The sequence below is a fragment of the Neomonachus schauinslandi genome, chromosome 13 (genome assembly GCF_002201575.2).
Source record: "Neomonachus schauinslandi chromosome 13, ASM220157v2, whole genome shotgun sequence".
Taxonomy (NCBI): domain Eukaryota; kingdom Metazoa; phylum Chordata; class Mammalia; order Carnivora; family Phocidae; genus Neomonachus; species Neomonachus schauinslandi.
This window is the reverse complement of record NC_058415.1, coordinates 93230348-93253414: the sequence shown is the minus strand read 5'-3', so window position 1 is coordinate 93253414 and position 23067 is coordinate 93230348. Positions and strand designations below refer to the sequence as shown.

At 50.5% G+C, this 23067-nt stretch overlaps 1 protein-coding gene across 6 annotated transcripts in view; it reads left to right on the top strand.

The window, feature by feature from the left end:
- PNPLA7 (patatin like phospholipase domain containing 7) overlaps window positions 1–23067 on the top strand; it is a 65418-nt gene that overhangs the window by 5496 nt on the left and 36855 nt on the right. For 4 of the 6 annotated variants that reach the window (XM_021691079.1, XM_021691081.2, XM_021691082.2 and 1 more), the window contains exons 6-15: window positions 128–219; window positions 383–523; window positions 1038–1197; window positions 2910–2990; window positions 10414–10542; window positions 10976–11056; window positions 11847–11973; window positions 12642–12785; window positions 16144–16232; window positions 16345–16491. In XM_021691079.1, coding sequence (XP_021546754.1) covers window positions 128–219; window positions 383–523; window positions 1038–1197; window positions 2910–2990; window positions 10414–10542; window positions 10976–11056; window positions 11847–11973; window positions 12642–12785; window positions 16144–16232; window positions 16345–16491 — 1191 coding nt within the window. The remainder of the gene's footprint in view (window positions 1–127; window positions 220–382; window positions 524–1037; window positions 1198–2909; window positions 2991–10413; window positions 10543–10975; window positions 11057–11846; window positions 11974–12641; window positions 12786–16143; window positions 16233–16344; window positions 16492–23067) is intronic. The other 2 variants (XM_021691080.1, XM_021691083.1) reach the window with 2 other exon arrangements.

Genomic DNA, 23067 nt, shown 5'->3' with positions numbered 1-23067 from the left:
GGGAGCTGAGGCCACGCCTGCAGGCAGCCCACAGGGCAGGTCCTGAGGGCTGTGGCTGAGCCTTGAGGCTGAAGGCCGGGTCCATTAGGCCCAGGCTCAGGACTTGGCCTCTCCTTTCACCCTGCAGGTGACCACGCTGCCCCACACACTTGTGGGGAGCACAGCAGCCCCCCGGCAGCGGGTGAGGAAGAGGACCAAGGTGCTGTCTTTGGCCAAGAGGTACTAGGAGTGTCCTTCAGACCACACGCGCCCCAGCTGCCCTCCCTGGAGGGCACTGGTGAGCCTGCTGGCCATCACTGCTGCCCTGCCTCTGGGTCGCAGTGCTCACACCGTCTGCTTGGAATCCCTTTGGGCTCCAGGTGCACGTATCTTTGCTTTGTAGGATTCTGCGTTTCAAAAAGGAATACCCAACCCTGCAGCCAAAGGAACCACCACCCTCCCTGCTGGAGGCTGACCTCACGGAGTTTGACGTGAAGAATTCTCACCTGCCGTCAGAAGTGTTGTACATGCTGAAGAACGTGCGGTAAGACAGAAGCTGGGTGACAGAGGCCTGCTGCAGGAGGGCCTGGGGCCGCGCTCCCTTCTCTCTGGCCACCAGTGCAGTCTCTCGAGCGTCTTTCCTGTTGTATTTGTTTGCCTGTCAGCATTTCCATGTTCAGGAGGAAACTCAGAGCAGGTTCGGGAAGTGTGGGGCTGGATCAAAGCTGCAAGCCTGGGCTTCCTTCCATCTCTGCCTGGAAACCCCGTTCCTCTTTCGAGCACTGCTTCACCGTCCCGGGCTTTTGTGTACGCCTCTGGTTCAGATTCATGGTCATGGCTCAAGAGTTCTTTGAGCTGATGGGAAAGCAGTTTATGGGAATTCCTGAAGTTTCAGCTTCAGTCCTGAGAGTGAATCGGGTGGCTGGTGCTGCAGGGTCTGCACCTCTGTGAACCCCAGCTCTGGATCTGGCCCGTGGTGACGGGGGCAATGACTCTATCTCCATCAGCCTCCTTCCCTCCTTCGTGGAAGGTCTCCCACATGTGCTGTGGTTTTGCAGGGTCCTGGGCCACTTCGAGAAGCCACTGTTCCTGGAGCTTTGCAAACACATGGTCTTCGTGCAGCTTCTCGAAGGGGAACATGTCTTCCAGCCGGGGGAGCCGGATACCAGCATCTATGTGGTGCAGGATGGGCGCCTGGAAGTCTGCATCCAGGACGCGGTGAGAGTGCCTGGCAAAGTGTGTGTCGGTGGCCCAAGGGAGTGCAGAGCGAGGTGGAGGGTGTGGGTCTGCTGTGTTGTGTGTGTTTGTTTTTTAAGTAAGCTCTACACCCAGTGTGGGGCTTGAACTCATGACCCTGAAATCAAGATGGCACACTCTACCGACGAGCCAGCCAGGCGCCCCTGTTGTGTTTTTACTTATATGTCTGCCATTTAAAAGATTTTTTAAAGTTTTCTATTGAAAAGTTAGTGTAAAATTTTAAGTTTCAGGTCTTTGGGGAAAAAGGCACACTTTGTGTCCAAAGCATTGGCTCACAGTTGGTGTGCCCTTTGATGTTGGTACGTTACCTTTCACTCACACGTGGGGGGGTGCCCATCGCTTAGTGGGTTCAGTGGCATTTGGTGGTTTTCTGCATTTTACCTGTTCTAAGCCTTTTGAGGTGTCTCTCCTGTCTCCTTAGAACACCCTCCAGTGGTTGGGTATTGATCTGACACCATCAGTTGCACCCACCCTTGCCTTATGTTCAAGTTTTAGACTGTGAATGATTTTAACTCTAAGAAAATAATTAAGGTATTAATTTGCTTGAAAAGATATACTTACTTTCTGCCTCTGTTGAATTATACCCTTGAATCAGAATTGCCAGGGGGCGATCTCCAGGCCAAGCCTGTGGAGGTCTTGCTTTCCAGCAGGGTGCATCCTTTGATGTGCCCAGTAGTGTGATCCAGGCTTCCCACCTCTTGTTGTTGAAGCAGACACCCGGGGAGCCCCAGACTGCATGAGGTGGCCCCCTGACCTTAAGGAAGTCCCCACCTGCCTGAACCCTGGGGGTGGGCCCTGACCCAGCTTGGATCCCACATGTCCTTTCTAGCCACAGTGTTGTCTGTGTGTGTCGTTTCATCTACACTGGACTTGATGGGATGATGAAAAGGAAATGGTCTTCGTCCAGCCTCCTCCCGTCTGAGACATCAGTGTCCAGGGCTGTCGCCACCCAGCTGGTGGGCCTTTCCTGGAATGGAGCCTTTGGACCAGAAGGAGGGGTTCTTGGAGGCTGACCAGGGCCAAGTTTGAACAAGTTCAAAAGGATTTTCCTGGGTTAAGCTGAGATGAAGTTCCTATACTAAATAACCACCGTAGTTTCCTTTCTTTTTTAATGCAGTGGAAAAATATATCAAAATGCTGTGATTTATACCAGTAACAACTGAGTTGGGTCTTCACAGTCTTCTTTTTTTTTTTTTTTTAAAGATTTTATTTATTTATTTGACAGAGAGAGACATAGCGAGAGAGGGAACACAAGCAGGGGGAGTGGGAGAGGGAGAAGCAGGCTTCCCACTGAGCAGGGAGCCCGATGTGGGGCTCGATCCCAGGACCCTGGGATCATGACCTGAGCCGAAGGCAGACGCTCAACGACTGAGCCACCCAGGTGCCCCATCACAGCCTTCTTTTTAGGTTTTGTGAAATTCAGTCTAAGTCCTCCTGGTGAGGACAAGCCACAGGTTGAAGGGCCACGCTCAGAATGGACTTCCTGATTGCTCTTACTCATTGTCATGTCTTCTGTCCTCTGCTTTGGAGCTTATCACACCTGAATTCCCAGAGGTCAGCTAGGGCATGGCCTAACTCGGGGCAGGCGACAGTGGAGGCTGGGTGGCCCAGCGGGCCTGGGCTGGGCTGAGCCTCCTGTCAGTGGATGACTCTGCCCCGCTTTCCGAGTGCAGGACGGCACTGAGGTGGCGGTCAAAGAGGTTCTGGCCGGAGACAGCGTCCACAGCCTCCTCAGCATCCTGGACGTCATCACCGTGAGTGCCCCGGGTCCACCCAAAGTCACCTGGCCAGCAGGCCCCTCAGCGCCAAGGCAGTTCTCCCCAGTGGCGGGGGGCTGGCCTAGGATGGGAGGGACCCCCCAGAGGTCAAGGGTGTGTGTGGGAGCAAGTTGAACTGTGTGTTTAGGAAGAGCTGGGCATTTGCTTATGTGTTTTGGCTGTTTTTTAAATGATTATTTTTTGGACTGAGTAACATATGCACATGGTCTGAGATTCAAAAGGGACAAACATTGTATAGTGAAAACGTTTCCTCTCACCCTTTAGGCCCCAAGGCTCCTTCCTAGGAGGGGCCCTCTTGTGGATCTTCTGTGCCAACGGGTATCTCTGTTGTTCTCAATCTTCTGCTGTTGAGTGTTGTGGTGAATGGTTTTGTGCGCACATGGTTTCATGTATTTGACTAGCGGAGACTTCCCGGGTGTGAGGGTACACCCCCACCCCCACGCCTGGGCCACAGTCCCGCGGGAGGGCGCCCATGCCCTCACCCACCAGCCAGGCAGGCATCTCATGTTTGATCTTTGCCAGTCCAGTCAATTACAAAATAACATCTCATGGTATCTTGTAATTTTTAAACTTTTTATCACAGGACATTTCTTTTTTTTTTTTTTTTAAGATTTTTATTTATTTGAGAGAGAGTATGAGCAGAGGGAGAGGGAGAAGCCGACTCCCCGCAGAGCAGGGAGCCCGACGCGGGGCTCAATCCCAGGACCCCGGGGTCATGACCTGAGCCGAAGGCAGAGGCTCAACTGACTGAGCCCCCCAGGAGCCCCGTCATGGAACATTTCAAACATACGCAAAAGTAGACAGAATAGTAAAATGAGTTATTTGTGCGTCACTAGCTGTAGAATGTCTTGGCTCAGCACACCTGTTCCTTTCTCATTAACTAGAATTTAATGTCTCGTTTTCTTTTTTTTATACAGTGAAACAGATCTTTAGTGTGCACTACCCGAGTTTTGATAATGCACACTATGTATAGCTCAGACGGTGTATTTGACTGTCCCCTTACCTTCGAGGTTATACCTCCTGCTTTCACTTTTAGCTGTTCATTGAGGCAGCTTGAACCTGTTTCCCCCACACACTGCACAGAGGGGCCTCCAGAGTGGTTTAGCAGACCTTGGCAAGGATGCGTCCACGCGGGGCTAGGAGTCTAGGTACTTGTGTGACACTCACGATGGGTGGGGCCCTTGGTGGGTACCCTCTGATCTAGCCCTGGGCTCTTGTGTACAAGGGAGTGACAAACTCAAGACTTTGGGGGTGTCCACTGTGTTCCCCCATCCCTTTTAGGCTGGCACAGACGTGCTTTGAGCTGTGTTGGGGCCCAGGGTGGAACTGTTTTTTATAGGACTCCGGCATCTTGCTCTGCCCCCAGGACCTGGTGTGTCTTCACAAGACACTTGGCCAGCACTGAGAGAGACACCACCTCCTCTGAGCAAGGCTGACCTGTCTTGAAAGGCCAGTGCCTTTACCTAGAACGTTGTGCTGGGAAAGTGCACCCAGATTGCAGGGCAGGTCCCATGTGGCTCTTGTTGGACTCTGGCTGGTATGTGTCACAATCTGTACGGTGCACTGGGAGCCTGAGAAGCCCAGGAGGTGTAGACAGATTGTCTGTCTACATGGAGATAAATTAGGGAGTTATGCAGCTCTGTACCCTCCTTGTTCCTTGGCGAGGATTAAGCAAAAAATAGCTTTGGTGGAGGCTCTTCTCGGTATTTCTTGTCTGCAGTGAGTCCTGGTCTCACTGTAATTTTGGGCTTGGACACCATTTCTTGCAGCCCCAGGAAATGTGTGCTATGAGCAGGGCCTCCCCAGCCTGCTGCATCCCTGCCCTCCTCCTGGGGTGGCAGCCCATCTCCCTTCAGTGGGGTGGGGTAAGAAAACAGGAGTGATATTTGAGAGAAAATAACTCTGTATTGTGATTAATTGATCATCTGGAAGGACAGAATTTTTGCCTAATAAATATTTGTGTTTATCATTTAAAGAAATTAATTCTAAGTAATATAGAGAAATTCTAAAAACAGTTTTGGTGTTTTGTGAATCACAGTTGTCTGCTCGACTGCCCCCTCCCCAGAAAAGCCACTTCCATCTCCTCTAGGCTTTCTGGGCAACCTGCTTTTCTTGCTCTTTTGTACTCCTTCCATCTTAGGTTCAAGTGAGCTTCCTGGCCTGGAAATGAGGGCAGACTTTCCCGATTGCTCTGCTGGCTTCCCCACTCTTCCCACCCCAGCAAAGCCACACTGAAGCAATGTTGTTCACCTCAGTGAGGTTCCTTTCTCGTTTTGCCTGGAGTTAACAGTTGCCTTGGTTTTTGGGTGGCTTAGTTTTTTTGTGTGTGTTATGGTCTGGTGCCCTGCCCCAGTGCCCTGTGAGTTGGGAAGCCCCCGAGCCCCCATCTTCTCATCCAGCCTGACCTCCCTGGGCTGAGCTCCAGCTCCCCCGGGGTCCCTACTCCTCATCTGGGCCCTATCCTTCTGTCTGTGTGGGGTTCTCACCTCTGCTCCCTTGGCCAGCTTGCTTGTTTTGGTGGAGCAGTTCCTGTCTGCTTCCCAAGAAGGGTGTGAGGGAGATAGAGTTCTGGAACCTTACAAATCCAGAATTGTCTTTATTCTGTGCTGCCTTTACCTTTCTTTGTTTCTTTCTTTTTTTTTTTTAGGACTTTATTTGAGAGAGAGAGCGAGCGAGCACAAGCCGGGTGGGGGGGGTGGGGCAGGCAGAGGGAGAAGCAAACTCCCCACTGAGCAGGGAGCCTGATGTGGGGCTCAATTCCAGGACCCTGAGATCATGATCTGAGCCAAAGGCAGATATTTAACCGACTGAGCCACCCATGTGTCCCTACCTTTACCTTTCTGTTATACTTTCTAGGAGATTTCTTCCACTTCATTTTCCAAACCTTCCACTGAACTTCTAATTTCAGTCACCATGTATTTTATTTTATTTTATTTGTTTTTAAATTTTTAAAAGATTTTAGTATCGTTACACACAGTGTTACATGAGTTTCAGGAGTACAACATAGTGATTGAGCACTCCGTACATCACCTGGTGCTCATCACCCATTTCACCCATCCTCCCCTCTGGTTATCGTTAGTATGTTCTTTATAATTAACAGTCTGTTTCTTGGTCTCTCTCTGTCTCTCTCTGCTCGTTTGTTTTGTTTCTAAAATTCCACATATGAGTGAAATTATGGTATTTATCTTTCTCTGACTGACTGATTTCACTTAGCATAATACACTCTGGGGGTTCCTGGGTGGCTCAGTCTACTAAGTGCCCCACTCTTGATTTGGGCTCAGGTCCTGATCTCAGGTTGTGAGAGCAAACCCCACATCGGGCTCCGTGCTGAGTGTGGAGCCTGCTTAAGATTCTCTCTCTCCCTTTCCCTCTGCTGCTCAAATGCACTCTCTCTCTCTCTCTCTCAAAAAAAAAAACACAGAAATACTCTTAGATCCATTGCATCATTGCAAATGGCAAGATTTCATCCTTTTTTATGGGTAATATCCCGTTGTATACACGTATGTGTGTATATTAAACGTACGTACGTGCATACACACGGCTCATCTTCATCCATTCATCAGACAGCAGGCACTTGGGTTGCTCTGTATCTTAGCTGTTGTGAGTGATGCTGCAGTAAACATAGGGGTGCACATACGTATATACATGTGTGTGTGTATATACACACATATTTTGCATGTATATTTTTTTTAATTAGTGTTTTCATATTCTATGGATAAATGCCCAGCAGTGGAATTACTGGAGTCATGTGGTAATTGTATTTTTAATACTCTCCATATCCTCACCAACAATTGTTGTTTCTTGTGTTTTTGGTTTTAGTCACCATGTTTTTTATTTTAGGAGCTCTTTCCCCCCACCAAATTTTTTTTTTTAGATAACATTTTATTAACAAAAGGTTTTCTTTTGCTCCCTGTGTCCTCTCTCGCTCTCTTGGGTCTCTCTTCTCTTTTTTTTTTTTTTTTTTAAAGATTTTATTTATTTATTTGACAGAGAGAGACAGCAAGAGCGGGAACACAAGCAGGGGGAGTGGGAGAGGGAGAAGCAGGCTTCCTGCCGAGCAGGGAGCCCGACGCGGGGCTCGATCCCAGGACCCTGGGATCATGACCTGAGCCGAAGGCAGACACTTAACGACTGAGCCACCCAGGCGCCCCCTCTCTTCTCTTTTTATTCTGGCTTCTGTCTCTCCCATTTGTGCGGGAGTGACATCCACATTGACCCGGCTACGTCGGCCCCCCCTCCGTGAGCCAGAGTGAGTCACCGAAAGAGCGCTACACGCAGCAAGACTGACCTGTGAGGGCAGAACAGTGGTCAGCACACGAGAGGGCCAGGCGGGCCACACAGCCCCTGCTGTAACTGCTCAGCTTTGCCGTCCCAGTGTTCCAATAAAGACTTATTTACAAAAAAGGGCAGTGGGTGAGATTTGGCCCTTGGGCTGAGGTTTGCCCATTCTGGCCAATTACTGTTACCTGTCAGGACTAGGTTGATTGGGCTCAGTGGGGGCATAACGTAATCTGGGTTGCTGGAAATGTCCTATACCTTCTTTTGAGTGCTGGATATATGGGTTAATTGTAAAAAGAAAAATAGCATGAGCTACTTGGAAGCCGCCTGTGAGCCCCTGTGTGCTCGGGGTTTGTCCCCCTGGGGCTCACTGCAGGAAGGCTGGCAGGGAACCCACAGGTCAGCATCTGCGGGTTTTTTCTCTAAAGCTGAATGTCAGAGAGGACTCTGCCCATGTCCTGCATAGAGGAATTGGCTTGGAGTCGGGGAGGCAGTGTGGGTTTGCCCCATCCAGGTGGACACTGTCCTCCAGCCCAGGCGTGAGATGGTGCCTGGCCCTTGGCTATGCTGAAGGTCCTGGTGCTCTGACCTGTCTGCTCACCGTCTGCAGGACACCAGCGGCCAGCTGCAGGGCGAGGAGGGGGCTCGGGCCCTCCCGTGAGGATGGGTTTCACCGTCTTGGCTCTGTAGCCCTTATAGAGAATGGTTCAGCTTTCATCAGATAGCTCTGTTAGCTGCCCCTCTGTCACATACTTTTCACTAGCTTCCAAAATGTTGTTTACACGTCTCGTCTGCTCTTAGCTTTTGTCTTGATTCTTGGAGGTTTATCTTTTTAATAGAGCAGAGATTAGTGGGTGTGCCATGGAGATACACAGTCACCTTCAAACTACCATCTTTGATGGGAGGTCGCCTTTATTATTTTTTTTTTTCCAACTGAAGTTAACAACGTATTCTTTTGAATTTTGATTCTTTTAGTTTTTTTCCATTTTACTGAGAAATCACTGGCACACGACACTGTGAGTGTGTGGTGTGCAGCAGGATGTTTTGGTTTACCTCTGTTGTGAAATGATCGCCACGACAGGTCCAGCTAACACCCATCATCTCAGACACAGGTTTAAATGAGATGTGATGAGCTCCTAGGAGCCCCCTTCACAGCGTTCCCGTGTGCCCTACGGCAGCGACGGGCCCCGGGTTGCTCGTTGCACCCCTGGTACTTGCCGTCCTGATACTCTGACTGGAACTTTGTACCTTTTGACCACCTTACTCCAACTCCCCCTTCCCTTATTACTTTAATTTTTACAAATGTTATGAAACATTTCAGATATATGGGAATGCACGATAGTAAGTGACCAAGTGAGCTGTCACCCGGGTCCTGTAGCCATCGCCATGCTGGCTAGCTGTAACCCAGCCTCCAGTGTCCCCCTCCTTTCCTCAGAGGGCAGCCGTACCCTCTGCAGCACAGGGCATGGTGGCTTTCTGCCACCATGGTGTGTGCTTCCTCCACAGCTGGGCCTGTGCGGGTTCTTACTGTCAGGCCCCCATGTGCACGGTGTGTCCCGGTTCAGTCATCCACACCGCTCTTGATACATCCGGTTGCCGACTGACCTTCAGCCTGTTTGTAGTTGTTTTTCTGTCGTGCCTCTGCTGCTGAGAACGTTTGGACAGGCATGCAAGCGTGAAGCTTTCTTGCGGGTCTACACCTGGGTCTTGTGCGCACTCTAAGCAATTCAGCCTCTCTCTGTGGTTCACATAGATTTTTGATTTTAGGTGAGGTTGAGGGTGTTCTTCTAAATAAACAAGTCAACTTGGAAATAAGTAGCCCACGAGCCATCTTTAGCAACAGTGGCTACTCTGTCATTCCCTTTTTCCACCTTTCCCTCAAACATACGCACCTGCTTTTCTCTCTGATTCTTGGACAAAGACGAGAACTGCCATCTGATGGGGTTTGTGGGCCGGCCCTCCCTTGGCTCTCCTGGGATCTCCCAGCTGCTTGACTTGCTTGTGAGTAGGAGACTGGGTGAGGCCACATCCAGGACACACCTTGTACCCACTGTGTGCCCACAGAAGGGGTGCCCGCTCTCCGCAGAGCGGCCGAGTGGGACATAAGCGACGAGGGGCGTGTTGGCACCTTTGGCCTCACGAAGGGGCGGGGAACCCTGGAGCCGGCCTGTACTTTCTGTCCTTTAACACCCAGCAGGCGACTGCTCTGTGCTCCTGTTTCGTGTGGTGCCGTTGTGGTCTCCCAGGGACAGTTTTCTTTCTGTGAAGGATGTGGAATGAGCAGAAAGGGGAAGAAATATAACGGAGTCCCAGAGCTCACTTAGAACGTCTCGAGAACCACACGCCCAGGTTCCCGACGCACAGGGCCTCGTCACGAGGTCGGGAATACCCCAGCTCCCCCACTGTGGGCAGACTTCCTGGTGTGGCCAGCCCCATCCTGAGACTCCCAGGGCTGTTCCTGTGAACACAGACATTGCTAACAGGTTGAGAGGCTCCCCCCAGGAACCGGGGGCCAAGACTGACCACGTTCCTCACCATTCGACCCTGACAGTGCAGACGTGGTGTGCACGTGGGCCACGTGGTCCAGCCACTGTGGAAACAGCATGGTAGTTTCCTGAAAGTTAAAGATGCATATACTGAATGGCGCAGAAGCTGTACGTGAGCATTTATGACAGCTTTATTTACAATTGCCCCAAACTGGAAACAGCCCAGGTGCCCTTAACTGCCGGGCGGATGAAGCAGCCTCCTCCTCAGCCACCAAGAGCATAACTGCTGGTGCATGAACAGCATGGCGGGCCTCAAACTGCCGTCTCAGTGAAGGGAGAAGGGAGCCGGCCCTGTGTGATTCCATTTATGTAATGTTTTGACGCAGCAAAACCATCAGGACAGGTGAACCCTGGGTGGCTGCCTGGAAGCAGCAGTGGACGGACAGGGCGGTGACAGCAGAGGGTGGTGTCCTGGCTGGAAAAGCAGGCTCTGCGGGCTCCCAGGAGGTGCTTCTCGAGTGGGGCGAGGTGCAGCGGGGCCGTGGTGGGCGCTTCCGTGCTCGACCACGTGCTGGTGTCTCTTCGCTTCTGGAGACGGGGGTGCCGGGAGCAGCCTGACCTTGCTGTCCTTACAGGGCCACACTGCTCCATACAAAACCGTGTCTGCCCGCGCTGCTATCCCTTCCACCGTCCTCCGGCTCCCAGCGGTGGCTTTTCAAGGAGTTTTTGAGAAGTATCCTGAAACCCTGGTGAGGGTGGTGCAGGTGGGTCCCATCTGCAGGGGCCCTTTCTGGCCCAGGGGCCGGGGCACCAAGCGTTTATCACGGGCTGCTGCGTTGGTGCTGAGTGTCACACACCCAGGAAGGTGCGTCCCGAGTGGGTGTAGGAAGGACTAAGGTGGTTTTCTGAGGGATTTGTAATATATATTTTACAGTAAAAGTCAATATTCATGACCTCAAAGAGGTCTTCAGAACTCCCACTAGCCCCCCAAAGAGTTTTTTGTTTTTAAATTTCTTGTTTTGAAGTAATCTTAGATTTACTAAAACCTTGCACAAATAATGCAGTTTCCTTACGCCCTAAACACTAACATCTTGGGTGACCACGGGGAGTTGTCAGGACTGGGGGCTCCATGTCGTGATGGGGCTCGGGGGGTCTGCAGGGGGCACCGGGCCTGGCACAGCTGGCTGTCCCCCACAGATCATCATGGTGCGGCTGCAGAGGGTCACCTTTCTGGCTCTGCACAACTACCTGGGCCTGACCACAGAGCTCTTCAACCCGGTAAGTGCAGCCTCATGCCCTTGTCCATGTCACTGGGACCCTGGGCTTTGAGAGGGGCTTGTGCGGCCTTGTTTACTCCTCTGCCTTAAAGCCGTGCTGGTGGATGAGTTTGATTCTCCTGAGGCCTTGTGCTGAGAACCTGTCCCACCCATGAGATGTGGGATGGGACTCCTCCGATGCCCATTCCAGGAGAGCCTGCAGTTTGGCCTGAATGTGGCCCCTTCGGTCACCTTGCTCCATAAGCTCGCCTGCCCCTTTCCTGTTGTTCACCTGGCGCACACCGCTGAGCTGCCTGCCTGCCCAGTGGAGGCTCCCCCCTCCTGTCCCTTGGGGCCCCTCCTGCTGGCAGTCTGGGCGAGGGGTCCGCTTGCTCTACCCAGAGCTGCTGTGAGCAGCAGATGTAGATGAGACCCTCGAGGGCCCTGCTTCAGGGGGGCCTGGATGCTAATCACTCATTACTGGGGTCAGCACCGCACTTGGGGGTGGGGATTCTCCCTAGTTCTGATGGGTTTTAGGTTTTGTCATCTTCCTTTACTGGTATTTGAGGGCACATCCTTTTGTTTTCTACATTACTTTTCTCTTAATGAAGAACGTTAAGGTTTCTGACAGTGTTGACCACCATTTAAACTTGATAGAGTTGCCGGGGGATAAAGCAAGCTGGGCTTCTGTTGCCTTAAGCCCACGGCCGGCCTCTGCGCTGGTCACCACTCCTCTTGTTCTCCCAAGTGTGGCTGCTGAGAGTACCAGCCCAGGGGTGCCCCTGGAGCACCTGCTCTTTCTCACATCCCAGGAGAGCCAGGCCATCCCCCTGGTGTCTGTGGCCAGTGTGGCTGCCGGGAAGGTCAGAAGGCAGGCATGCTGTGTCTCCGAGGATCGTCTTGAGAGGCCCCTGCGGCCCCAGGAGTCCTGCGATCCAGGTACTGCCCCCAAACTGGCCTCCCGCCTGAGTCCGGGCCTCCTTCCCACCCCAGCCACCCCTCCCATCACCCCGTCTCTGGGAGGACTAGGCTCCAGGGGAAGGCCATTCGGGGAGCAGATTCCAAGCTTCATGCCGCTCTGAGCTCTTGAGAGGGTCCTAGATCTGGGGAGAGAAACCGTCCATTGAGGCTTCTTGGCTACAAGTCACCTTCAGGTTGAGTGTGTAACACGCAGCCATGCTCACAAATGTGGGATAGATCACCTGTGTGTTTATAACCAAGTGGCTGATAGACTAGTGAGATGAAGCTGTGTCGCTCAGGGTACTTCCTGAAAGGTGGCTTTTACGTTCATTCACCTGAGGGGCCAGGGGAGCACGGAAGTGTGCCAGGCTCACGCCAAGTGTGCTCGATGGTCACCTCGACTGAAACAGTCACTGGGAAGGGGACACGCAGGCTTCAGCCTGGTGGAGGAGGCTGGCAGCAAGGGCAAGTCAGTTCAGGACGACTTGGGGGAGGCAGAGCAGGGCCTGCGTCCGAGGTTGGCGCTGCCTAACATTGCCCTGGGCAGCTGGGTGCAGGTGCGGAGGTTGTGGCCTGAGGGCCTGGAGACATGAGGTTTGTGCACCACCATGGGGACAGAGGCCCTCTTCCCACCCGTCCCCTCCCAGCAGATCGAGGGGGCAGCCGTGCAGCAGCCTCTGGGCCTCTGCTGCAGAGGAGCCAGTCCTTCCCGCTGCCTTCTGTCCACGAAGAGATCCTGGATGAGTTCGGCAAGGCCCAGGCAGGTGACCAGGCCCCTTTCGCTCCACCAGGTAAGGCACTGGGCACCTGAGCTTGGAGCATTTACAGGTGGGCAAGCTGTCAGGCCCAGAGGACCCTATGCCCACACTCTGGCTCCATTAGATGGCAGTGGTAATTACGTGTCTTGCTGCCCTGAGCATCCCGTGGGCTCCTTTCTACACTGCCCTATTTTACCCCTGCCTCGCATCTGTGTCCCAGGGGCCTACGTCCCCAAGGCTGCACCTGGCCGCTGCAGGACCATCTCCAGTGCCACCCTTTCTCCCCTGTGCTGGGCTGTGCTCACTGGCACACCGCCATGTGGCATCCTCCACTGAAATGGGTTTCCTAGGCCCTCTGGCCCCTCAGCTGCTACCAGGATCTGCTTTCATTAAAGCAGAATTCTCGGGGCGCCTGGGTGGCTCAGTGGTTCAGCGTCTGCCTTCAGCTCAGGTCATGATCCTAGGATCCAGGGATCGAGCCCCGCATCGGGCTCCCTGTTCAGCAGGGAGGCTGCTTCTCCCTCTCCCACTCCCCCTGCTTGTGTTCCCTCTCTCACTATGTCTCTGTCAAATAAATAAATAAAATCTTAAAAAAAAAAAAAAAAAACCCTTTAAAGAATTGTCTGTTTAGGGGCACCTGGCCAGCTCAGTCGGTAGAGCATGTGACTCTTGATCTTAGGGTTGTGAGTTCGAGCCCCACGTGGTGTGGAGCCTACTTAAAATTTAAAAAAAAAAGAATTGTCTGCTTATATTCTGTGCTCATTTTCTGCAGGGTTTTCTGAATCTGTTGATTTGCATCAATTCTTCATATGCTCTGGCTAGAGACCCTTCATCGGTTGTATTTGTTCAGACGCCTTTTTCTGGTCTCTGTCTGTCGGAAGACCCAGCCTTGTGGACTGTCATGTCCACATGACATGAGCAGGACCCATGATGTTCCTTTATTGAAAACCAGCCGTTGCACACCCTGTGATCTGTGTTTGGTGCCTTCCTCCTTGTCTTTCCTCATTCACTGGGTCGTAAGCGTATTCTCCCAGATCCTCTTCTGCGAGCTGAGTGGTTCCCCTTGTGCGCTGAGGGCTCCTTTGTTTGCCCTTCCCACTTGGGTGTGTTCGAAGTCAGACATTCAGCCTTTTTTTACTTTGTGTGGTGGTAACTTACACAGTGCCATTCATGAAACAATCTTTCCTTTCCTGTTGCCTTTTTTTGGTGCTGTCTTCATTTGGTGTCAAGTTTCTGAATATACGTGGATTTTTTTTTCTTTTTTTTTAGTAATAGCTTTTTGGAGATGTGATTCACATACCATTAAGTTCACCTTTTTAAAGTGCATAATTCATTAGTGTATTCGCAAAATTGTGTATCCGTCACTGCCATCTAATCCAGAACATCTTGCCAGCCAGTAGATACACCACGTCCCCATTAGCCATCATCCCCGGCCCCGGCCCCCACTGGTCTGCTTTCTGTCTCTTGGATTTGCCTGTTCTGCATATTTCATTATTTGGACTACTTTTTAGGAATCTTTTGTGTTCTACTGGGATATTTGCCTATTTCTTCATGGACACCAAGTTGTTTTCAATTTTCCTTAACTGTTTCTGGTTGTGTAATATGAATACAGAAGGTGTAAATGTAAACGGGCAGTGTGATGACTTTTCGTAAACTGAACTCTCCCGTGAGGCCAGCGCCCAGACGCAGAAACGCGCCAGCAGAGAGGTTAGGCTCTGCCAGCCGTCCCGCTGGAGCTCCTGCTCTCCGAGTTCCAGCAGCGTGAGCTGCTGTAGAGTCTGGTTGCTTCCGCTCGGCTTTGTGTCTGAGGTCCATACGTGTTGTGTGCAGCAACACGCACCTGTTCTCCGTGGTGGGTAGCGATGTATTGTGTGAAGACAGTGCATTTATGTGTCTTTTGAACACACGTACGTGTTCCTGTTGGAACTGCTGGGTCGTAGAGTGCTCGCTGTTGGCTCAGGAGATGCTGCGCACGGTTTTCTGGGTGCCCGTCCCGATGTGTACTTCTACCGCCCTCCCAAGCCTGCATGTCCAATATGGGGTCCCCAGCACATGTCGCTGTCAGCATTGAGCTCCTAGCGATTCAGTCCTCTGTCCCACTTAGCGCTCTTGGCCCGTGTGTTAGTGCTGCTGACAGGCGGCACCGTCTTCCGGGAAGCCCCCGCCGCCCCCACCCGCTTTCTGCTTCCTGTCTTCTTCTCCCGGCTCCTCTGGCCCAGCAGGCCTCACTGTGGCCGCACCCCATCCTCCTGACCACTCCTGAGCCCCAGGACTTGCCGCCTCCATTGGAGTGGGCTGCATGGTCTTTTGTCTGCTTTCCCCTTAGGTTGTCATTCATCCTCATGGATTAATAGGAGTTCTTTAGATCTTCTCTATATGAATCCTTTGTGGGATATATGTACTGAAGATATTTTCTGCTCTTATTTTTCACTCTCTTAATGGTGTCATTTGATGAATAGAAGTTTTTAAATTTAAGAGTCCAATTTATCGAATTTTTTCTTTTGTAATTAATGCATTTTGTGTCCTGTTTAGGAAATCTGCCTGTAAGATTTAACATTTTACCTTTCATATTTATCCCTCTAGGATTGGTTCTTTTGTCTAAAGTGCATACTGGACAAGATACACTTTTTTTCCATATGGCTATTCAGCTGACCTGCTGTATTTAAAAAAAAAAAATGTGTTTAGCAAATTTTTCAAATAAAAAAAGACGGGAAAGTAATAGCAGTCCACCTGTAATAAAGTGTGACTGTGGATCACCCTGTTCCATAAACATATGCAGGCAACTGTCATCTTCCCTCTGGTCCCTGCAGATAATGCCCTCTTATGAGACATGTGTCTGCAAAGAGCAGAGGGACTCGACATTTTAAGTTTTGTCAACTGATGTGGGTGAACTGACGGTAAGAACGGCGTCGCATAGGACTGTGTAACCTTTGCCGTATGTGTGGGTTAATCACAGGGACTATGGCACGGTTTTATTTTTAACACTGTTTTTTTTTAAAGATTTATTTATTTAAGAGAGAGAGCACAAGTGGGAGGGGCAGAGGGAGAGGGAGAAGCAGGCTTCCTGCCGAGCAGGGAGCCCGACGCAGGGCTCGATCCCAGGACCCTGGGATCATGACCTGAGCCGAAGGCAGACGCTTAACGACTGACCCACCCAGGCGCCCCCCAATTTTTTTTATTAATTTAAGAAATAAAATAAAAATTGGTTGTGGGTCACAAGAGGGCATGCATGACAGCACAGTGGCTGCGCTCCAGTGATCTGAGTCTCACCTGCCAGGGTCTGTGCTGCTTTGCCTTCGGGGGGAGAGCTCAGCCAGCCCTCAGCGAATGTGTGTGGACCCGCATGTCCAGCCAGATCGGCACAGTGTCCTGCGTCTTCCCTCCATTGTAGGGAGCACCTCAGACCTGAGGATGGCGTGTGACCGTGCCAGGGTCCTCCTCCATGCAGAGGAACGCCCTGGGAGCGCCGTGGCCAGCAAGGTAGGTGGGCACACTCCCTCCCGTCTCAGGCTGTGCCCTGCCCTGGCCTAGCGCTCCCTGCAGGGGCCTTTCGCCTGCCACGTCCCTCTGATCTGCCTGTGCTCTTCTCAAGTCCAAGAAGAGCGTGATTGTTGCAGACGCTCCCTCTGCAGTCTTCCAGTACTCAGAGACTAACTCAGATGAGACTGTCTCCAGCAGGAAGACAGATGCCATTCTCAGGGCCGCCAAGAAGGACTTGCTCACCCTGATGAAGCTGGACGTAAGTGGCTGCCCTCCTGCCTTCTCTCTGGCTGCGGTGAGCTGGGAGATGCGCACGGTCTCTGGAGAGGCCAGTGACACTCCCACAGCCTGTCCTCCTGAGGACCCACTCCTTTGGGGCATTGTGTCCCAGGTCGGGGCCACCACAGCCCCTGCCTGAGGCGGGGCTCCCTCTGGGGTGCTCAGGATGGCGTCCTTGCACTGGTGGCTGCGCAGACCCTCTCCCCGGCACCTTCTTCCCAGCGCGTCCCTGCCCTCCCCCGCATGCCTGCAGGTGACAGGGCTGTGAACCCTGTGTGCTCTGCAGGCTTTGGACACCACCCAGGAAGCCCTGGAAGGGTTATAAGCAATGGCTTTCCTGACTGTGTCTTCATCACGTGCCCATTTGTTCTTGGCCCTTCTTCCCTCACATTCGTTCATTTATTTATTTATTTATTTTAAAGACTTCATTTATTTATTTGACAGAGAGAGAGAGAGCGCGAGAGAGGGAACACAAGCAAGGGGAGAGGGAGAGGGAGAAGCAGGCTTCCTGCTGAGCAGGGATCCTAATGCGGGGCTTGATCCCAGGACCCTGAGATCATGACCCGGGCCAAAGGCAGACACTTAACGACTGAGCCACCCAGGCACCCCGATAAGATTTTTTTTTTTTAAGATTTTATTTATTTGACAGAGAGAGACTCAGTGAGAGAGGGAACACAAGCAGGGGGAGGGGAGAGGGAGAAGCAAGCTTCCCGCCGAGCAGGGAGCCCGATGCGGGGCTCGATCCCAGGACCCTGGGATCAGGACCTGAGCCGAAGGCAGACGCTCGACGACTGAGCCACCCAGGCACCCCTCTCCCTCACATTTTAAAGGCTTGTGAATATCTTGTCTACAGAAGAATGTGGGTGCCCACGGAACCACCACTCCAGGGACCATACTATTTGCTGCTCCCAAAAGCAGCTGTGTGCCCTCCGTGGCTGCAGCCCCTCGCCCCAGGGAGACCACTGCCTTGCACCTGCGTGGGGACTTTCTGTGTGGGACTCATTCCGTGTGTCCTCTGGGCCCGCTGTTCTTGCTCAGCATCGTGTCTGTGACTTGCCCGCATGGTTGCCAGTCCTGAAGGCTCTGCTATCACAGGAATGCACCGTGGGTGTCCATCCCTTGTCCACGCTGTGGAGGGACATGCGTGCACATGTCTGCGTCCCATGGGTTGTGCGTCACCTCTCACCCAGACCGGGGTTCCTTGGCCCTGCATGCATGACAACATCTGGGTTTCCAGCCTTTTCCACTTCACATAAATACGGGCCCAGTGTTGAGTAGAGCTTTTGGTTTTAATTACATTTTCTGGATTCCAAGTAGGGCTGGGCGCCTTCCACGTTTCTGCTTCGTCTGCCTCTTGGGAGGCAGCAGTTTGAGACTTCTGCCCGTTGTTCTGTCTCCCTTTTTGACTCTAAGGGTTTCTTTATATTTTCTAAATAAGTCTGTTGTTGATTATAGGTCTTGCACATGATCTGCTCTAGCATTTGCCTTTTTTGCCTTCTGAATGGTACGTTTGGTGGACAGAAGTTCTTCATTATAACACAGTAAACTTACCAGTCTTTTCCTTTATGGTTAGTGCCTTTATGCCTTGCTTAAGAAATAGTTCCCTACTTCAGATTCATAAAGATGTTTTCTATATTGTTGTTTGAAAGTTTTCTTGCTTTGCCTTTCTTAGGTGTTAATGAGAAGGAGTTAATTTTTGTGCACGATGCAAGGAAGCACTGATTATGTGTATTTTTGCTCATGGATTCCTGGTTGGCCCAGCATCCTGCCCCCGTCGTAAACCTGTCCATGGGGTCCTCTGTTGTGTTTCCTTGCGCTGCTTTTGGTGGGCACGCACAGCAGAATAGCTCTCCCACGGGGCTGCCCTCCTGGAGACTTCCTCCATGCCTGCCCTGCTCATAGGAGCTGCCTTCCCTGGCCCTCTGGTCCTAAGAGTGTTTTTCATGACATTTTTGTCACGTGTGCCCACGGCTCAGCATAGCGTCCCGGCTGGGTCAGCTTTCAGGCCAAAGTTGGGGGCTGAAGGAGGAGAGAAGCCGAGAGCCTCCTGCTGCACCTCGTGTTGCCGTGCGTCTGCAGCGGTCTGGCCGGGCTCTGCCTCCCGTCCTGAGCAGCACAGAGGCTGCAGTGGGCTGACCTCCCGCTCGCAGGGCGGTTGGCTGAGGTGAGCTCTAGGTGACGTGTTGGCAGCCGCATACCGTCCCGGGCCCCAGCGTCGCCGTAGAAAGTCGTGTGCTGGTCTTTCCTCCTTTGAGAATAACTTTCCTCTTGCTGCTTTTAAGGTGTTTTCATTGTTGGGGCGCCCGGGTGGCTCAGTCGGTGAAGCGTCTGCCTTCGACTCATGGTCTCGGGGTCCTGGGATGGAGCCCCGCGTCGGGCTCCCTGCTCGGCAGGGAGCCTGCTCCTCCCTCTGCCTCATCCGCTCCCTCTGCCCCTCCCCCTGCTCTTGCTCACTGTCCCTCTCAAATAGATAAATAAAATCTTAAAAAAAAAAAAGATATTCATCTTTGGTTTCCTGCAATTTCAGAACTGGGAGTGGATTTCTTTTTGTTTATCTTACATGAAATTCTTTGGGCTTCTTCAGTCTGGGCCTCTGAACTCCTTTTGAAAAATTATCAGCATTTTCTCTTCAAATATTGCCTCTGCATATTTTCTCTCTTCTCCTTCAGAGGCTCTATGGAATGTATGTTCTCCTTTATCTTTTATGTCTTACCCTCTTTTTTTTTAAGATCTTATTTATTTGACACAGAGAGAGATAGCGAGAGAGGGAACACAAGCAGGGGGAGTGGGAGAGGGAGAAGCAGGCTTCCCGCGGAGCAGGGAGCCGATGCGGGGCTCGATCCCAGGACCGTGGGACCATGACCTGACCCGAAGGCAGACGCTTAACCACTGAGCCACCCAGGCGCCCCATGATTTTTTTTTCTTTTCTTTTTTTTTTTTTTAAGATTTTATTTATTTATTTGACAGAGAGAGACACAGTGAGAGCAGGATCACAAGCAGGGGGAGAGGGAGAGGGAGAAGCAGGCTCCCCGGAGAGCAGGGAGCCGGATGCGGGGCTCGATCCCAGGACCCTGGGATCATGACCTGAGCCGAAGGCAGACGCTCAACGACTGAGCCACCCAGGTGCCCCTGTCTTACCCCTTTTGTCTGTATTTCCCATATTCCTGTAAGTCCTTGAACTTGATACACATGTTTTTATCAGAGTTCACATTCTGCTTTTAGTGTCTAATCTGCTGCTAAACCTGTGCGTTGAGTTCTCAAGTTTGGTTATTCCATTTTATAGATCTGGAATGTCTACTTTTTTTATCTGCGGCCACTACTGAGCGGTGGCGTGTGATCCTCACAGGTGGGAAAGGCCTCGCACCACAGTCCACCCAGCCGCTGGTCGTCACGTCTCCTCAGCTGTATCACAGATGGCTTTTCCACTACTTACTCAATTTTTTTAACAGACTATATTTTAGAGCCGTTTTAGGTTCACAGCAGAACTGAGAAGAACACGGAGATTTCCCGTATACCTGCTGCCCCCCTCCACCTGCCCTGCACAGCCTTTCCCAGTACTGACGACCCCGCCCGGTGTGCGTTCGGTATAGTAGGAGAACCTGCACGGACGGTCGTCACCCCCGAAGTCCTTATACCGCAGAGTGACGCAGGTGGTGTGCGCTCTGTGGGCGTGTGGGGACAGCCTCACACAGAGTAGTTCACTGCCCTAAAAATCCACTGCTACACCTGTTCAGCCCCCCCTCAGCCCCCATCTTTGTACTGTCTCCGTAGTTTTGCCTTTTCCACCACGTCGTAATCATACAGTGTGTAGCCTGTTCACGTCGGCCTCCTTCACTTAAGGTTCCTCATGTCTCTTCATGGCCTGAGAGGTCGTTTCTTTTCAGCGCTGAAGAGCATTCTGTTGTCCGGAAGGAACCACGGTTTATCCGTTCACTTACATCTTGGTTGCGTCTAGGTTTTGGCAGCTGTAAATAAAGCTGCTCTAAATGTCCGTGTGGGCCTACATTTGCAACTCATCTGGGTAAACAGTAAGAGGTGCAAGGGCTGTATTTTATGGTAAAAGTAGGTTTAGTTTTGCAAGAAACCACCAGATTGTTTCCAAAGTGGCTGCACCCTGCTGCATGTCCCCCAGCCTTGAGTGAGAGTTCCTGCTGCCCCACATCCTCACCAGCATTTGATGTCGTCAGTACGTTAATGGATTTTGTCCATTCCAATAGGTGTGCAGTGGTATGTCATTGTTGTTTAAATTTGCATTTCCCTGATAGCATATCACATGGAGCATGCTTTCGTGTGTGTGTGTGTGTCTTCTTTGGTGAGGAATCTGTTAAGGTCTTCGCCCACTTGTTAACCGGGTAGTTTGTTTCCTTATTGTTGAGTTTAAAAGTTGTTTGTTTGTTTTGGATAGCAGTCCTTTATCAGATGTCTCTTTTGCAAATATTTTCTTCCATCTGTGGCTTGTCTTTTTATTCTCTTGACAGTGTCTTTTACAGAGCAGAATTTTTTTATTTTAATGACTTCCAGCTTATAAATTCTTTCCTTCATGGGTTATGCCTTTGGGTGTCATACATAAAAAGTCATCGCCCAACCCAAGATTATGTAGATTTTCTCCTGTATATCTTCTAGGAGTTTTATTTTGCATTTTGCACTTAGGTCTGTGAGATCCATTTGGGGTTTGTTTTTTCGAAGGGTATAAGGTCTGTATCTAGATCCATTTTTTAAAGACTTTATTTATTTATTTTTGAGAAAGAGAGAGAGTGCTCTAGCCGGGGGCAGGGGCGGAGGGCAAAGCAGACCCCCTGCTGAGCAGGGAGCCCGATCCCGGGGCTCAATCCCAGGACCCTGGGATCATGACTTGAGCCGAAGGCAGACGCTCAACCGACTGAGCCACCCAGGCGCCCTTTAGATCCATTTTTTGCATGTGGATGTCCAGTTGTTCCCATACCATTTGTTGAAAGGGCTATATTTTCTCCATTTTATGGTCTTTGCTCCCGTGGCAAAGATCAGGTTACTCTATTTATATTTTGGGGTCTGTTGATATATTTTTGGGTCCTCTGTTCTGTTCCATTGATCTCTTTGTCAACACTTCACCAATACCATAGTGTCTTGATCACTGTGGCTTTGTAGTGAGTCTTCTCCTGCTGTAGTGAATTGTTGCTTCTTCAGGGACTCTTGCTTCTCCAGACAAACTTTAGAATCAGTTTATTGATATCTACAAAATAACTTGCTGGGATTGGATGGGATTGCGTTGAGTCTATAGATTAAGTTGGGGAAAACTGACATCAGGACAATACTCAGTCTTCCTATCCATGAACATGGAATGTTTCTCCAATTATTTAGTTATTCTATGATTTATTTCACTAAAATTTTGTAGTTTTCTCATGTGTATTTTTTTAGGTTTATATTTAAGTATTTCATTTTGTGGGTGCTAATGTAAATATTGTTGTGTTTTTAATTTTAAATTCAACTTGTTCATTGCTGGTATATGGGAAGGCAGTTGGCTTTTGTGTATTAACCTTGTATCCTGCAGCCTTGCTGTAATTGCTTATTAGTTGTGGGAGTTTTTTTCTTGATTCTTTTGGATTTTCTGTATAGATGATCACATCATTTGAGAACAAAGATGGTCTTATGTCTTTCTTCCCAATCTATATACATTTTCTTTTCTTTCCTTTTTTTTTTTTTTTAAGGTTCTATTTATTTGAGAGAGAGAGAGAGCATGAGCAGTGGGGAAGAGGGCCCTGTGTGGGGCTCGATCCCAGGACTCCGGGATCATGACCTGAGCTGAAGGCAGAGGCTTAACCAACTGAGCCACCCAGGCGCCCCTATAGAGAAGTGATATAATTTCTTCCTTAAATATTTGGTAGAGTCTACCAGTGAACCAGCTCGTATGGGCATGGTGCTTTCTGTTTTATTAATTGCTGATTAAATTTCTTAATAGATACAGTCTTATTCAGATAGTCTCTTTTCTTGTGTGAATTTTGGTGGATTGTGTCTTTCAAGGAATGGGCTCATTTTGAACATATGATTCAACATCAAATTGTTGAACATAGAGTTGTTCATAGTCTTCCTTTATTATCCTTTTACTTTGCTTGGCATCTGTAGTGATGACCCTTCTTTCATTTCATTTCTGATGTTAATAATTTATATTCTTTTCCTTGTTTTCTTAGTCTGGCTAGGGGCTTATCGATTTTATTGACAATTGGGTGGCTCAGTGGGTTGAGCGTCCGACTCTTGATCCTCGGGATTGTGAGTTCAAGCACCACATTGGGTGCAGAGATTACTTAAAAAAAATCTTTAAAAAAAATGTGTTGTTTAATTTCCAAGTATTTTCGGATCTTCCAGTTATCTTTCTGTTAAGACTTCTAGTGTCATTCCACTGTGCTCTGAGAACAGACATTGTAAGATTAGCATTTCCTTAAATTTTTGAAGATGGGGTTTATGGCGGCAGATAGAGGCTATCTCAGTGTTCCACGTGAGAAGACTGTATTCTGCTTTTTTGTATGAAGTAATTTATAGATATGAATTCTGCCCGGTTGTTGGATGGTTCTGTTGAGTTCCG